The 17070-nt window shown below is 32.6% G+C and overlaps 2 protein-coding genes across 2 annotated transcripts; one reads left to right on the forward strand and one right to left on the reverse strand.

The window, feature by feature from the left end:
• Positions 1-82: 82 nt before the first annotated feature.
• Positions 83-9545, reverse strand: Noc1 (Nucleolar complex protein 1). The gene is made up of 13 exons (XM_023172663.2): positions 9296-9545; positions 9117-9225; positions 8867-9052; positions 8328-8611; positions 7993-8274; positions 7703-7905; positions 7503-7650; positions 7080-7322; positions 5977-6488; positions 3469-3656; positions 3261-3416; positions 2983-3204; positions 83-312 (listed from the first exon to the last, which is right to left on the reverse strand). Exons 1-13 carry the CDS (start codon positions 9401-9403, stop codon positions 143-145), a joined length of 2811 nt encoding a protein of 936 aa, XP_023028431.2. The 5' UTR covers positions 9404-9545; the 3' UTR covers positions 83-142.
• Positions 9546-10378: 833 nt separating this feature from the next.
• On the forward strand, positions 10379-15279 carry LOC111516528 (thioredoxin-related transmembrane protein 1). Its single transcript, XM_023172685.2, has 6 exons — positions 10379-10572; positions 11381-11542; positions 13556-13730; positions 13789-13890; positions 13993-14091; positions 14734-15279. The coding sequence occupies exons 1-6, from the start codon at positions 10433-10435 to the stop codon at positions 14881-14883; spliced, it is 828 nt and encodes a 275-aa protein (XP_023028453.2). The 5' UTR covers positions 10379-10432; the 3' UTR covers positions 14884-15279.
• The last annotated feature ends 1791 nt before the right edge of the window (positions 15280-17070 follow it).

A 17070-nucleotide genomic window follows, 5' to 3' on the forward strand; every position in this document is an offset into this window, starting at 1 on the left:
GTTACCTTGCTTGGTTTTATAATCGTGTGAGTTTTCAGTTACATCATACTTTAAAAACACCTCTTATCGAAAGAAACATGAATAGAAAATAACATGCTTTATTTACATTAAATCAATATTCCAAATAAATTACGCAACAATATTATTTTTTGAACTTTTTGTTAGTGTTTTTGAATTTATTATTGTTTTTTCGCTTTTTGGGGAACTCCTTGTTTTTCTGTGAAAATTCCCTGGAGCTCTTTCCTCCTACCGCCCTGCTGAACCCTTTGATCCACCTATTCCTGTTTTCTTCCCAAGCCAACTGCTTCGTGTCTGTAAAAAAATAAATCAAATATGGAATAATGCACACAGAAAAAAACCAGTGAAAATTTGCCACTGGAAAAATTACTTCTCAACAGATATATTAATTGTTTTGGGTAACGACGATAGATTTCTGCTAAATTACATGGCTAATAGGAATGCGAACAGCCATGACACTCCTAGGTGGCTCGGGAAGTTATTAATATAGCCTACCCAAAACACGAAGATAATGACTGTTGTAGTCAATGCTGAAGAGACCAAAAATAAAATGATAGAAGCTAATTTTTATCCATAACTTCTTGAGTTGTTTTAGTGAATTAACCCAATGTTTGTGGATTAACCAAAAATTGTCAAGAAAATCAAAACGTGTTTGGAAAATGAAAATTTGAAAATAGACCTTATATAGTACACCCACTGATGTTTTGAAAATAATATACTGAATTTACTTGATAACTCAGTATCTTCCTCAATCACAGTTTCATCGGGTGTACCACAAGGTTGTCATTTAGGGCCATTGCTTTTCAACCTATTTGTAAATGACTTGAAAGATGTTATTCTTTATGGTGAATTTCTTTTGTTTGCTGATGACCTGAAGATGTTTAAAGTTATTCATGACTCAATTGATACAGAATTATTACAGAACGATTTATCTAACTCTGTTCTCTGGTGTGTCAATGTCAAAAATTTACTTTTTTCCAAAGCGAAAATCCTATTAACCAGCCATATAAAATCAATCAATCAGAACTGAAAACAACAAACACAATCAAAGATTTAGGAATAACTCTCGACCCAAAAATGTCATTTAAACCCCATGTTGCAAATATTACTTCTAAAGCACTAAAAATGTTAGGTTTTATTCTTAGATCTGCAAATGAATTATCTCTCACTTCAATAAAAATCATATATTGTTCAATTGTTAGATCAATAATCGAATACAATGGGGAATGTTCTTCCTGACGAAAATCAAGTAATTTTCATAAAAGAGCTCTAAAACAACGCATTTTAAACTTATCATTTCAACATTTTTCTTTAAAAAATTATTTAAGTGCTTAAAAAAGAGGAATAAAATAATGCATTCATCATTTAAAGGAATTCGTTTCTATTTCACCATTTGGCAACATCGGTTATAGCTAATAAAGGACAATGAATCTGTTACCTGAATGAGACAAACAAAGATGACAGATTTCAGAGGCGTGCTGTTCTGTTTACTTATGTTCCGAGACATTCTGTGACATATGACATTTTGTGCTTGTAACCTATCTTTCTCTATATAAATAAATAACAAAACAACTGTTAAACAACAGTGGCTTGTGGAGGTGGTATTGAACTATAATTTATATTTTGCCTTAATTGTTGATTTATAAAGATAATTTTCCATTTTTTAAGAAGAATATCTAGATACGTATAAATTATTTCAACTTGATATAGGCGCTGTTGCCAATATATGAATTAGAAACAAATCTCTTTAAAAATTAAAACCCAACATTTGAAACATCAATTTGAATACTTTTCGAAGTGAATTTGAAAAACTCATGAATTAAACTCAACTTTATTTTGTTCAAACTTACATTTGCTGTAATGACCCAAATTGAGGAACATTCCCCAATCTACAATTTGGTGCCCTTCATATCATGTGTATATTAATATGCTTGAAAGTGTTCAATATTAAGTTTTTAAGGTACTCTGCATAAAAACTGACGAATAATAAACATAAAATAATCAATAGTAGCAATAATTCCCCGGAACTTGTCGAACTTATAACTTTAAATGTGAATCTAAGGAGAACAAGAAATTCGGAAATGTTCAAAACACCCTTAAGTCGCACCAACTATGAATCTGTAGGTAGAATTTTGAGACTTGCAAATACATACATACAATGTAGATTTAGAATTTTTCAATTCTTTTTTGGAAACATTTTAAAACACTGTGAAAACACTTTAATTCATTAACTTATTTTTACGATTTATTTTATTTTATATATTTTTTCCTTAAACCTAGCTTAGATTACCGTTAAATACATATGTGTGAACTTGTTAATTATTTTGTAAAAAATAGGCATTATCGTAAATGAATAAATTTATAAAGGGAAAAAATCAGAAATGGCAGGTTTTTAAAATGACGCAGGTACAGAACAAAAACTTGACTACAGATTTGTATCTATCCAGCAATATCTGTCTCTTTTTGAAAAATATCGCTTTTTCTACAAGATGATCTGTTCTTTTTTTTAAAGTTTTGCAAAAAATACTACTAATACAATGTCAAAAGTACCAGGAATTGGTCAATGAAATGAAAATATATATTATTCATCCAAATTCATCCCTTTTCGACATAATACACACGTGTTTTTAAATAAAGTCCCCTCATCAATTCAACATTTTCAGCGCTTCAGCAAACGAAATTCCATTTGCAATGCAAAACTTGAGAAAAATTCTTCGTTCAATATTTTTATCCATTATTGAAAACGCAAAACAAGCTACAGGTTGGATAACAAGTTAAGAACTGTAACCAAACTAAATGACAGATGGCGCAACTCCACTGGAGTATAGAGCTCAGGTGTGCCAAGCTAGCTGCAAAAATAATTTCAACGATTCCTACACGTGAGCTTTCACAATGACCGATTCTCTATACTTTCTTGACAGAATGTACAATTACAAATAAATAAATCATATTCACGAAACTTACTGGCATGATCTTTATTGGCAAACACGTTTGAACCACCAGGCTTAACTCTCGAACTGCCCTCTTCATCAAGAAGTGTGGCGAATTCTTCAGCCGAAGCAAACTGAGACATGATGTCATCTCCCCTCTTCTTAAACTTGTTCCTCTTCTTGTTGCTCGGTTCCTCGTCCATGAACTCCATGTCTTCTACATCATCATCATCATCACTTAGATCCCCTAACAGTTCTGCAAAAATTCTGTTGATAACAACACATTCATATATTACATATATAAAGAAATACCTTCGTCGTTTTCATCAAATTCTTCTTCATCGATGTCACCTTCTTCGTCATCTAGTTCTTCATCATCTAAGTTATCATCATCAAGATCATCATCCATTTCTTCTTGATCTGATAAGTACCCTTCGCTTCCTTCTTCTTCCTCGTCACTCGTTTTTTCTAAAATAAATAAACTGATTATTGTTCAATGTTATTGAAATGAATCACATACTTTTATTTTTTTTATCGGTTCGATTCAGGTTGTCTCCTATTTCATTCATATAGTCTATGCTGTCATCTGCTTCGCGGACACCCGCCATTTTATCGAGCATTTCTTCAAATTCTTCACTCTGAACGGATTCAAGATCGCTATCTTCATTGTCTTCGGTATCCTTTTCTTGGTATTTTTGTTGTAAGTAGCTGAAGTAGAAAATAAAAATTATTAGATGTCTTTGAGATATTTATCATTCTGCTTTTCAACATCTTATAACAAACTACCACGCAATCATAATCTTGTGATAGACTATCAATGAAAAAAATAACTCATGGAGTTTCTTCTACAAGACTAAGATGAAGATGTGTTTTTTTTTCTTTATTGGATAATGATTTGACCATAATCTAATTTTCAAAAAAAGGTGAATCGAAACTCATACAATTTTTTCTTGATTTTTCCAACATGGAACATTGAATTTTTCATTCGAGAGATGTGATTTCTCCTTGGAAAGCCGTTTTTTAAAATATAGGATTGCGTAGGTGAATATCTAGTGGTTCGAAAGGTATGACAAAAATATTTTCAAAAAATATATTATATTCAACATTAAACTTCTCCAGCAAAATCTTCGATGATGAAATTTCAGAGTTAAACAAGGTCTATGAAAAAGTTCCCAATGGTACATGTCTATCAGTGGTTACGGTTAGTATCAGCATTGCACCCGTGCGGATCCGGGGCAGTTTGCTAGTTATTAAATATAAAAAGTTACTGATGAAATGAACAAGAAATTTGAGGCTACACCATATATGATTTATTTATTATTTTTTATTTATTTATTTATTTTTTATCAAGTAGGCAAGCCTAATATAAAAAAAAGAAAAATTACAAATTCATAAATATCTCACGACATTAACTATGTAAATATAATAACATTTTAAAATACCTTTCAAGGAAAACCAAATATACATACATATCTATAGATTGTTAGGTTAGTTCACATTAAAAAATAAAATATTACAAATATCATACTGAGCTGTCACTAATATACTTCTTTAATGATGACTTAAATTGGTTTATTGAATTAGATTCTTTTACAAATTGTGGTAGTTTATTAAATTCGTTCAAGCCTTTATGAAATATACTATTCATTCCAAATTTAGTGTTAGTTTTATTAATGTAAAAATTGTTATTTCTTCTCGTATTGTAATCATGAACTTCATTATTTCTCAATAAGAATTTTTGAAAGTAATTGGGTAGCAATCCTTTATGCAGCTTAAATATAAAGATCATAGTCATATATAATATACGTTCTTCAACTGAAAACCAGTTTAGACACTGTAACATCGATTTAATTGCTGAGTAACGGCTACATCCCAATATTAATCGCATGCCCCGATTTTGAAGCTTTTGCAATTGCGCTATTTTATTTTTACCAAGTAGAAAAAGTAATGTTGTACAATAATCAAAATGAGGTTGTATTAGGCTTTTAAAAAGAGTCAACCTAGCATACATAGACACTTTTTTACATATACGAGAGAGAAAAAAAAGTTTCTTAGATATTTTTTTACAAATAAAATCAGCATGACTATTTAGTTTTAAATTTTTATCAATTATAAAACCCAAATATTTTATTTCAGTCACAATTTCAATGCTAACATTATTAATTTTTATAACAGCATTTGTCCAAACAATTTGATCATACTTATAAGATGATGTAAAAATCATACTTTTTGTTTTACTGACATTTAGTTTCAGTTTATTATTAAATAAATATGTTTCAATGCTATTTAAAGACCTATTCATTTCAACAATTGCCTGATCCAAATCTTCATGTATACAATAAACCAATGTATCATCTGCAAAAAGATTTATACAGTGTGATCCAGATATGTGATTAATATCATTTAGGTAAATAATAAAAAGCAATGGACCTAACACACTACCCTGGGGTATGCCACTCTCAATTATAAGTTCATCTGACAATTCTTTTCCAAATTTAGCTTTTTGTCTTCTGTTGAATAAGTAACTTTGAATCCAATCGAAAACAATCCCTGATATCCCATAATATTTTAATTTTTCAAGTAGAATATTTCGATCAATTGTTTCAAATGCCCCTTTAAGGTCGAGAAATGTCGCAACAATGTACTGATTTCAATCAATTGTATTTTTCCATTCAGTTATTAAAAATTGAAGAGACGTTTCACATGAGTGTCTAGCTCTAAAACCTGATTGGTTGCCTATAAACAATTTATTGGTATTAAAGTACTGAATTAATTGGTTATATACAGACATTTCTAACACTTTTTCAAGAGTTGGTAGTATATTTAATGGTCTAAAATGTTCAGCTTTAATTGAGTTAATTTTCGGTACAGGAACAACAGTCGAAATCTTAAATTGATCTGGAAACACACCGGTTCTAAGTGATGTGTTAATTAAATTTAATATTGCGTACCCAGCTACATCAAAGCTTTTTTTTTAAGAAATTATCATTTAATTCAATAAAGAACAGTGAGTAAAAAGATAACTTACGTGTGTACAAACAGTTCATCGACAGGTATATTTTCGGGATTCTCCCTGACGTAATTCGCAGATTTGACAGGGATCATCTTGATACCCTTAGGCCTGTACAGCTTACGTTTACCAAAAGTTGGATGCTTGCCAGGCTTCTCTTCCACCTTCCTCGGATTTTTGAACACGAACCTTTCCAGGAACCTTATCAGCGTGAAATCTTTTAGCGGATCTCCCGTGTAGTTTATCCTCTCACCGTTCAAGATATTATAAGCGAAAAGGGACACTGTTGGGTGAAAGTGGTTAACAAGAGAGCGCAGTTCGGTATAAGCGCAAAATTCACCACCTCCATACAGAGGGTTTCTTGCGAAAGGGTTGTATTTCGAGGTGGGAGATTTTTCTTTCTTGACAGCAATCTTTAGGTGATGCCAACTCCCTCCGGAGTTCTCAAGTGATTGGATGTCGGGTTTTACGTCTTCATCTTCTTCTTTTATTTCAATTGGGTCGCCGTCAATAACAGTTGAATCATTAACCTGAATAAAAATCAATGCCTATCAATACTTTCAGATTAGTGTTAGAATCGGACGATGAATCATTTTGATTGGAAGAATGAGAAATATAATTTTGCACTAATTCAGAAAATAACCAACTTCAAAGTTTTTTCGATAACTTGATGGTCATCATAAAGTGAAGAATAAAAACATAACCTTTAAAAAATAATAATAATATATATATATATATATATATATATATATATATATATATATATATATATATATATATATATCCACATGTTTCTAAAATGATATTAAATTGAGAATAGTTATATAAATCTCATATCTTCAACTGAGAAACTTGTATGATTATGCCAAGCGTTAGCATTTTTATCTAAACTTCCACTGATGTGTCACACATAATCAAATACTTCTAATTTTCAAAACGACACTTGAACAATTTTTAGACTGGGCAACTTTTTCTTAATCCAAGCAACTCTGTATCTTAGACGGTGCAGATTTTCCCATGGCTCTCCTTATCATGGACACAATGTACATTTCAGTAAAAATTTGATTTACCTTCCAAAATTTCCAATGCAAATGTCAATCTTGCTCAGATTTATAACTAACCTCGGTGATTTGTTGAGAAAAATCAGGGTCCTCAACTTCTTCCTTTATTTCTTGAACAGACGCATCAACCTGATCCTTCGCATTGGCACCATATTTTTCTTCAAAATCGTCGTCGTCTTCGTCTAAACCATCAATTGTTAACTGACTCAACGTGAGGCTGAGGACATTCTCTTTTTTAGACAAAAGCTGGGAGATCAGGTAGAGGATTCCACATGAAAAACTTGGTTGTGTGTAAAGAGATATCTGCAAATGAAAAAATAAAAATTCAACGAAACATTCAAAACTTCATGATGATTTAGGAGATCGAGAAAACTCATCAACTTGTCAGCTTTTTCAAAATGTTGGTGAAACATTTCTTTCAATCAGTACAAGTGTCAAAGAACACATAATTTTATTATGATAGACAAATATTGATCGTTTTACCTGCAACAATCTCTTCACGAACATTTTCACTCTGTTGATTTCCTTGTCCTTGAGAAGGGCTTTATATACCAAGCTCAGCAACATGGCTTGGTGAGTCGTTTTCAGTAAATGTGTATCGAATAACTTTTTGTACAGAGCACCATAAAACCTAAAATAACAATGAATGCTCAAAGACATACATGAGTTTATTTTAGACTGACCTGTCTGATATATTATTTCCAAAATCGGAAACTTGATAAAGAAGCGCCAGGGCGTGCAAGCTGATATTGAAATTGGCCATGTGAACTAATCTATACATGGTGTCTATATGCTCAGACACTTTGGGGTAGTCCATTTTTGCATATGGGTAAGCCCTATTCATACCCATGAGAAGCGCAGACATCATTCTGCTGTCTACATCACCCTATGAAAAATAATAACACATAAAAATATCGTATAACATCCCAAAGATTTTGTTCAAGTACTTTTTTTATCAACAATTTTCACCTACCGTTTTGACACATGATTTGAAGAACGAAAAATATAATTCAATCAGTTTCCTAGCGACTTCATCAGTGTCGTGGCTCAAATGGTACTGGGATAAGAGACATAAACCGTAGTACTGTGCCCTGCTAGAAATGTTGGGTCGAAACATCAATTTTTCGATTTCGTTCAACACCACCACTTGCATATTGATGTGTTTGAATAACAACTGCGTCAAGCAGTATATCACTTTAGACGCAACCTTCTGAGAAGGATCTCCCAGTTTATTGATGATATATGTGAGCAGATTCTGAAATAAAAAGTACAGTTTCAATTGTGACAAACTCTCAGAGTCCTACTTACTTTTTCTTGCTCTGGATTATCTGCCAAAAGCTTATACATAGCAGTGATTGCTTTGTCTTTATTACTATCGACTGTATCGTGTGCCACAGTATTCAAGGCCAATACAAAAGAAGTGTAAATTTCTTTGAGCTGATCTTCAAAATACCAAAAGCTTAGTATTTTTCTTCTAGTCACCGCATTACCAGAGGAAAGGTCATTCAACTTGGAAAGTGGTCTCTGATGGAAGGGCTTCAATTTTTGACCAGGTCTCAGCAGGTCAGATAAAAATAATTCCGTCAGTGTCTCTGAAAAGATATTTTTCATAGAGATATGTAGTTACGAAACATCTAAAAATCCAGAAACTAGTTATTCATTGTACAAAGTATATAATAGAACACATAACTAGCAAAATGAATATTATTAAGACTTTTTTATCTAGTACACTTTGTACTCCTTGTCTTATCAAAAGACTACACTCAGAAAATGGGAACTCCAAACAAAATTTTACCCATTTTTCAATTCGAAATACTAGAAAGATACTTATTATTTATATTACGTACCCATGACTTTCACACATTCCTTTTTCTTGCTTACTTTGACCATTCCAACAAGATTCCTAATAGTTTCCAAATTTGCAATTGGGTTATCTTGAATGGAAACAACATGAGCAGCTATTTTATCAGAAACGGTACCCTTGGACATAACTGTTTTCATCCACTGATAATTTGAGTTTGTTTTGGAATTTTCTGCAGATGGAAAAACATTAAGGAAAATGATGCTATCAAATTCAATTCATCTGTGAAAACTTACTGATATTATAATTAGCAACTTCTGCATCATGACACTTTTTCGCTTCGTCTTTCAGGTCAATCAAAACTTGCTCTGTCGACTTGGAAAAACTCTTTGGATCCTCCCCGAGCTGAAATGACAAAAAACGATTGTTAACGATTTCTTTCTAATAGTTCATTCAGACAGAAAATTAGTATTACCTCTTCATACCATTTTTTCATTTCTTCTTGTTCTTGAGTAAAATCATTACCAAATTCCATTACAGCTGAGGAATTCGCTGAGGTTGTTTTTCCCTTGGGTTTTTTCATAGTAGTTAGTAGTTTCGAAGGCTTGAATATTTGAAATAATCTATAGAAATCCTAAAAGTTTCTTCGAACTTTTCTTTGTAAACAAAATACATGTGAAAATGTGAAGTAATGAAGAATTTAAGTAAACTTAACCTCAATCACATCTCTCTCTCTCTCTCTTTAATTTCTATGGCCGTTTCTTCTCACTCGAGAGCATTTGACCAGAACTCCTCTTGTCCCTAGTGAATAGAAGCTCCACCCGGAGGCGCCGCTGTCTTCCTGGAGGTAATGCTGCTACCCTAAGTTTTTCCATTCATTTTTCCTTTTAAAAAACACTTCATTTATTCACTGGTCGTCTATTCTCAATAATCTGTTTCTACAACATGTGTAATGAAGTTTTGTCTCTCTCTAAACTATCTTTCTCTCTCGCTTCTAGAGACAACATCTGTGTTGGGCAGATGAACATATAAACTGATAGCAACAATAATTCCGACATTTGATCAAAATATATATCATTGATAATACTTCAGCATTTGAGTCAGTGCAATGCAAATTCATTGAGGATTTAAAATTCGAAGCTATCAATAGTTAAGGCATGTTTTCACTAGGCCAATGAATCAATAAAAGTTGACCCCAAATCCACAGAATTCTGAACGTATCCTATCCTACGTCACGTGTACTATAAAATAATTTCATAGGAATATTCATATCCGAACCCAACTAATGCTCTTTCGAATAATAAACCAATTCTGATCGCTGAAATACTCCCACACAATCTGAGCTAATAAATCTAAATTATTCTTCGTAAAACTCAACCGTCTTTCTTATGACTGTTCCTTTTTCATAAATAAATGATGGCTTATATCAATATTTATTTTTTTCCCTTCCTTTTTGGGGTTGGAAATAAAGATCATCGTTTCATTGGCATGTTCCGAGTCACAAAGAGCATATAGGAACAAAAAGATAACACTTTCCATCACGTCAGTGTAAAAAAAAATACAAAAACGTCAAACGAGCTATAAAAAAGTATGAAATGCAAATAAATTAGTAATGGCGTTCGGCAAAGTCACCTTTTGTATAATTGTTTCAATAATTAGTGCCTTCGTTAGTGTAAATGGACAAAAAACTGTAATTGAACTAAATGAGGATAATTGGAGCGAAATCCTCAAGGGAGAATGGCTAGTGGAATTGTAAGTTTGGTAATTCTCATGATTAATTCGGCATTTTGCTGTCGTGTCAAGAGCAATTTCAGAAGGCATATTCATTATTCATACTGGTTTTTAAATGAAACCGAGTTTCGGTGAACAATCGGAGTGGCATTGTTGTGTCCTTGTCGTTCTTGCTGAGTTCCAGAACTGTTTTCATTTATTTATAAATTGGATCAAAAAAGGACAAAACTTAGGAATGAAAATCATCTTCTATCGTCCCACATAGTTCATTAGTTGTATGGGTATAATTATTCCTATCAAGAAGTTGTTATTTCCATTTTGTTCGCCTAAAATAATTTCCTGTTAGTTTTAATACCTAAATAAATTTGATTTGTTGGTTGAATTTTCTGTATTGAGAGACAGATGTTTAGCAATTGATCTCTATTATGCTCAATCCCAAACGAATTTGGGTACTCAGCTGCAAAATAAGTGTATTATGCCGTAATAGTTTCACATTCACCTATGTTATTTCATTTTGGGAAGTTTGTAACAGTTGATTGTGCAATAAAAATAAACTATGAGGAGCCTTTGCAAACTAAAATTTTGAAAATCGTGTAGACTGTACTTCAAAAACACAAGATTCTCAGATCTATGTCCACTTTATTAGAAACTATGTGACTCGTCAACATGTTTGTGTATTATACAGAATTAATTTTTACCATTTTACATGTATCATTCGCAAGCTCTTTCATATCTAGTTCTTAAGTATTTTGATGTAATAGCTGTTTACAGCTCGATTGATTGATATTCAACAGATTCTTTACCGAAATGTAAATTATGAACTTTCTAGCTATGCCCCTTGGTGCCCTGCTTGTAAAGCTCTGGAACAGAAATGGAAGGAATTTGCTGAATTGGGTCCTGGATTAGGTATCAAAGTTGGTGCAGTTGATGTGACAACTTCTCCCGGATTGAGTGGGAGATTTATTGTAACTGCTCTGCCAACCATTTTCCAGTAAGTAATTGGAAAATTCAATATCCTTCAGATCGGTGTCAATTTTGTTATCACTTCTCGACCTTTGACGAAGGTCAAAATGTAGTTCATCAGTCTTTATTAAGACTTTTTGTGTATATTATAGTAGTAAATTTTCTTTATGGAAAATACTTTGAATTTATGCAGTAACTTAACGAGGTGAACTAAAAAGTTTGCCCTTTCTTCATCTGTGTAAAGTTTTCTGTAAATTTTTTTTAGTTTTTGGAAAGTCCCTAGAAAAAAATGACTTGTTAAATATTTGAAAAAGATTGTTTCAACTTCATCCTATAGTGTTTAAGAATTAAAAAAAAAATTAAAAACAGGAAATGAAGATACAATTTTTATGACTATTGTTGGGAATATAAATATAAATTCAAATTGAGTTTTCTAAACACTGTTACGCCTCTGTGTAATGTCTGTGTCTGGTTGTCAAGGGATACATACCTACCCTCAGGAACCAATAGTGTGGGTCATGTTTTCTTTACCTCTCGCTGAAGCGTACCCTAGTTCATGCAGTATGGTTTTAGCATTAAGTAAGAAAGGTCTAGTTAAGTAAGAAGTGTTAGTGCAGAATATCAAAGGTTTCTATTTGTATAAGCTTAGTGATAGTGTTTCTTACATGAAATTAAACTGATCGAGTCAATTGTCGTATTCGACATTTTGTGAAATCTGTAAACAAGGGGTGATAGAATAAAATGTGTTACTTGATTTTTTGAAGAAGAAGAATACCTTTATTTCCAGATAGGAAAACTATATCGCACATATCCTATATAGGATACACGTTTACATATTTACTTATATATTCATTCAAAACAAAGTCTTAGTTATTGATATATTTTAAACATAAATTAGCTTCAATTCAGTTTTTCGTTATGAATGTTTCCAAGTCCCTCTTGAATAGACGGAGAGAAGAAGAGTTTTTTATGTAATTTGGTAGTTTATTGAAACTGTCCAGACCTTTGAAAAATAACGAGTTCTTACTGCTACGTGAATTTGTCCTTGGGATGTAAAAATTGGTGTTCGATCCAGTATCATGATGATCTACTTCACTATTTGTGATTAAAAGGTTTACTAAGTATGTTGGTTGCAATTTATTTATTATTTTAAATATAAATATAGTTTGATAATACAATCGTTGAGAGACATTAAGCCACCTTAAACTACAAAGCATATTATGTATCTTTCTATTGCAAAGTAATATTATTCGCATTCCACGATTTTGTAATTTTTGTAATTGATTTAATTTGTTCTGATTCAAGAGATATAAGAGAGTCCCGGAAAAATCGTAATGAGGTTTTATTATACAATTATAGCACGTTATTTTGGCATACATTGATAATACAGATAGATACCACTTTAGAAAAAAAATACAGTTTCTTTGATATTTTGCTTATTACATAGTCAGCATGATCATTCAATGAAATAGTATTATCTACAATGAACCCTAGATACTTACTTAATTTTACTCACTATTTCTACATCAGTTTCGTTAATTTTAATTTTGACTGTGTTTCTCCCAATTTTATTTTGTTTATACTTTGTTGTAATGATCATCGCCTCAGTTTTAGTGATATTAAGTTTCAGTTTATTTATTCCAAGGTACAACTCAATATTTTTCAATGAATTATTCATCTTTTCAATAGCGACTTGCAAGGTTTCAATTACCTACTTTGCATTATTTAATAGTATACAATCCACTGGCGCAGGCAAGCCCAAAAACCAAAATTGGGTCCCAACAACTATGTAACAGTTTTTGAGATCTTATTCCAATATTTTATTTTTTTATGGAACTTGATACGCAGTAGTAGATGATCTATAAGAGTTTTGGAGCGGAAGTGGCTTATCGGTGTTGGAATGACATGACAACAATAATAATTTTTTTCTGAAACTGCTATGAATACCAGTAGAGCCAGAACCGTGATTACAACTCAGTCATTCTGAATTTGGTTTATTTTCGAAAGTTTCTCTATACTATCTCTATACATTATTTTTTAGTGTAATCGATGGTAAATTCAGGCAATACAAAGGTGTCAGGGATAAAGACTCCTTCAGCTCATTCATAGAAGACAAGAAATGGGAGCAGGTAGAGCCAGTGCCAAACTGGAAATCGCCCAACTCATTTCAAATGGGTGTCGTTTCTTCATTCTTCAAGCTCTCTCAGTTTTTAAGGGTAACTATGTTTGATTTTAATGTTATTTCCCAAGCCATTAATCTGTATTTTTCCTCAGCACATCCATAACAAGTTGACTGAAGAATATGGTTTGCCGAGCTTTGTATCTTATCTGATTTTTGCCGTTGCCACCATTTTCCTAGGAGCCCTACTTGGATTGGTAAGAATTATTTCGATAATCAGGCCATAGTATGTTCATAATTTTTGCTAAAGTTTTTTCAATCATTGAACAGAAAGCAAATAGAAGTTTGGAACGTTTCAGGTTTTGGTTTGCGCTATCGATCTCATCTATCCTCCCAAAAGAACTTCGTCCAAAAGTGAACTGAATAAAAAGAAGGATAAAGACAGTGGTGATGAATTGGTGAGTGTTTTGCTATTATATGCACAATTTTCAAAAACCAACTAGAATTAAAAAAACAATAGGACACTGAATAAATACAAAACAGTTTCCTTTTTTGACACGCTTTATATTAGCTTCACCTGCGTGTATGTATGTTTGTAACTCTCAAGCTCGGGACAGAATTACCGACATTATTGCTTGATCTATTCGCGGCCAGATAGCGCTGTATGTAACCTGCTTGATACATCAACATTATTGCTTGATCTATTCGCGTGCAGATGGCGCAACACGCGCGCCTGCTGCCTTATTTGTAACCCTCCTTTGCGCGCCTGCTGCCTTGGGCTTGGTAGCTGATTTTCAGGCTCCCTCTCCGGAATCGGAAAATATGAATGGTCATTTTTCTAAACAATATACGGCTGATTGATCCCAAAGTTTAAATAAAATAAATATAGTTTAAAAAGACTAAAAAAACACGATTTTTATAGCATATGAAACTACAAAATGAAAAATAAATATAGTTTAAAAAACTAAAAGCGTGTTTTTTAGTTTTTAAACTATATTTATTTGGTCTTCGATTGGATTGGAACATGTGCACAAACTTTTGACTATATTTGTTTTTTTTTTAAGTGTAAATAAAATGCAAATTGCACATTTTTTTTTTAGGATGATGAAGATATCAAAGACGATCTTGTCGATGATGCTATTAAAGAGTCTGGGGATCACAATTCTGGTACCGACTCAGAATCCCAAACTCCTGGAACCAACACGGGCACCAAAGCGAAAAAGCGCAAAAACAGGAGAGTTGATATGTGAATTTAATCGTGCTGTATCAATACTAAAGCTCATACTAATGACTTTTTGAGGAACGAATTTTTAGTGAAAAATTTGTTTGGAGTAGAATAATGAACGTTAGGTATATTTTTTGAGATTGTTTGAAGAGCTTTTCCAGTTTTCTCATACCCTGTAACTTGACTGAGAGAGAAATTGTGTTTGGAAAGAGCCGAATGTTGTTTGAATGAATAAAGAAAGTACATCTGTTTATTTATTCGAGGTGCACATAAGGACAATAAGTTGTTGGTTTCACGGTAGGTTACTCTTTATTCATTCCAGTGTTTTTGTGATTATTTAAGGTCTTTAATTGCTTGTAAATTTTTATAACTGTACAGATTTCTTTCTACCGTTTTCTATTAAAACACTTATAATTCAGTAGGAGCGTAATTTTTCTTTCTTTAATTAAAACAGGCCCTCGTCCTTAGAAACCTAACTCACCGAATTCGTGTTCCAATCGTACTTACCGTCAATACCACTATCTATTCAGAATTTACAAAAAACTAATACATATTAAAAACATCACAAGTGTTTGCTGATCTTGTTAAACATTTATTCACAACACTGAGTGCAGTATTAGTCCAAAAATGCACTGCGTTATGGAATTTTTTTCTGAGAGATAAGTTCTCAAATAATAATAAATTCTATTATCGTCCTTCAAAAAAGGGTTGTGTGATATTTGTGTAAAGCCAGAGTTTATTTGGTTTCATTCTGTACCTTAGTTGAGAATATACTATATGTACGAGGGTGGTCCAAATAGTACTCGGCGTTTTTCTCTGCAAAATAATTGTTCACAAAGATGATTGCCTCTTCATTTGATGAAAAACTGTGTCCTCCGATGAGGCAACAAAAAGAGTTTACTTGGGACTGGATTTGGTGAGTAAGGTGGATGTCAAGCAGTTCAAACCGTAATTCGTGTATGTGGCAATTGTTGAGGTGTGTAGATGTACTGCCTATTAAAAACAAATATTTAATGACAAATCGATACTCGAATTTGTCCATTTTCATAAAAACACTCGCATCATTTCACTAAAACGACTATTACATTACAACTGCGCGTCGAAAATGTCTGAAACGTTGGTGAGTAACTGTCAACATATGAATTTACTAGTTTTTATTTACGAGTGCTGCCATCTTCATGTTAAGGTCGGAAACTTTTCAGACCACCCTCGTATTTTATTTAATGATTTCTTAAAATGAATAAACAAATAAAGTGAGAGCATCTTCCACATGTTGATGGAAATCCTATTCAGATGAAGGGATTCTAATATTGCATGTAGGCATAATGGAAATTCATAACAGACTAGAGCCAGCACCCATTAGAAGTGGTTGTGATCTTTCAAAAAGTTTTGGAGAAAGTTCCAAAGGAAAAAATGAAATTCAGATTGTTTACTGAACTCAATAAGGGATATTCCCCAACTGAAAAAAACAAAGCCCACCAAGCACAACGCATTTGTGATCCAAGACTAAACAGCGCTGCTTCGACCAGCCCAGCGGCGGCTAGTCAGAGGAGGCAAGGGAGGCTTAGCCTCCCCATAAAATTTGAGGCTATTCATCGCAATAAATTAAAAGATATTGACAAATAATTATGATTATTTTTTTCTAAAAATGCTTGGTTATCATTACTTTACCATTAATTTTTAATATGAATACATAATATGCCCGAAAAAACACTATCACTCACTACGTAGTACGTACCACACTGTATCCTGCATCAACAAAACTCAAACGCACCGCCCATGAACGAATAAACCATCAACCGGAAATAATAAATGCCATACATTGCAAGGGAGCCAAGCCTCCGACCGCTTTAAAAAACACAGGCTCCACGAGACGGATCCAACCAGCGACATACGTCCCGATTTGTAATTTCAGTTGCAGAAATTATAGCGTTAGAGGAGGGTAGCCTCCAGTTGGTCTCCGTTAGTGTATGACTGCGTTTGTTTTTTTTTTATTTATTCGGACGGGATGCCGTGACGGATCGGGACTGAAAAATATTTCGGTAAATCGTTTTAGTGTTTCTTAATAATATTTGTGTATAAAATAGGCAGTATTGTATTATAGTAGTGCTTTTTGGTGATATTTTTAATGTGTTTTTAAAGTGTTTTCTTTCAATTTCAAGGTGTTTTCAGGTTTTCACTTTTCGGTAAGTTTTTTTTTCATTTATTATGG

This window comes from Leptinotarsa decemlineata, unplaced genomic scaffold (genome assembly GCF_025532065.1).
Source record: "Leptinotarsa decemlineata unplaced genomic scaffold, Ldec_3_MD MMD2_P_RNA_scaffold_12, whole genome shotgun sequence".
Lineage (NCBI taxonomy): Eukaryota > Metazoa > Arthropoda > Insecta > Coleoptera > Chrysomelidae > Leptinotarsa > Leptinotarsa decemlineata.

Excerpts from the sequence above, each read along its gene's own strand:
- Noc1 (XM_023172663.2), bottom strand. The coding sequence starts at position 9,403 with ATGAAAAAACCCAAGGGAAAAACAACCTCAGCGAATTCCTCAGCTGTA. Across the intron at positions 7,906-7,992 it reads TCAAATCATGTGTCAAAACG|GGTGATGTAGACAGCAGAAT; the intron begins GTAGGTGAAAAT and ends TATTTTTCATAG. Across the intron at positions 7,651-7,702 it reads GGAAATAATATATCAGACAG|GTTTTATGGTGCTCTGTACA; the intron begins GTCAGTCTAAAA and ends TTGTTATTTTAG.
- LOC111516528 (XM_023172685.2), top strand. The coding sequence starts at position 10,433 with ATGGCGTTCGGCAAAGTCACCTTTTGTATAATTGTTTCAATAATTAGT. Across the intron at positions 13,891-13,992 it reads TAGGAGCCCTACTTGGATTG|GTTTTGGTTTGCGCTATCGA; the intron begins GTAAGAATTATT and ends GGAACGTTTCAG. Across the intron at positions 14,092-14,733 it reads AAGACAGTGGTGATGAATTG|GATGATGAAGATATCAAAGA; the intron begins GTGAGTGTTTTG and ends TTTTTTTTTTAG.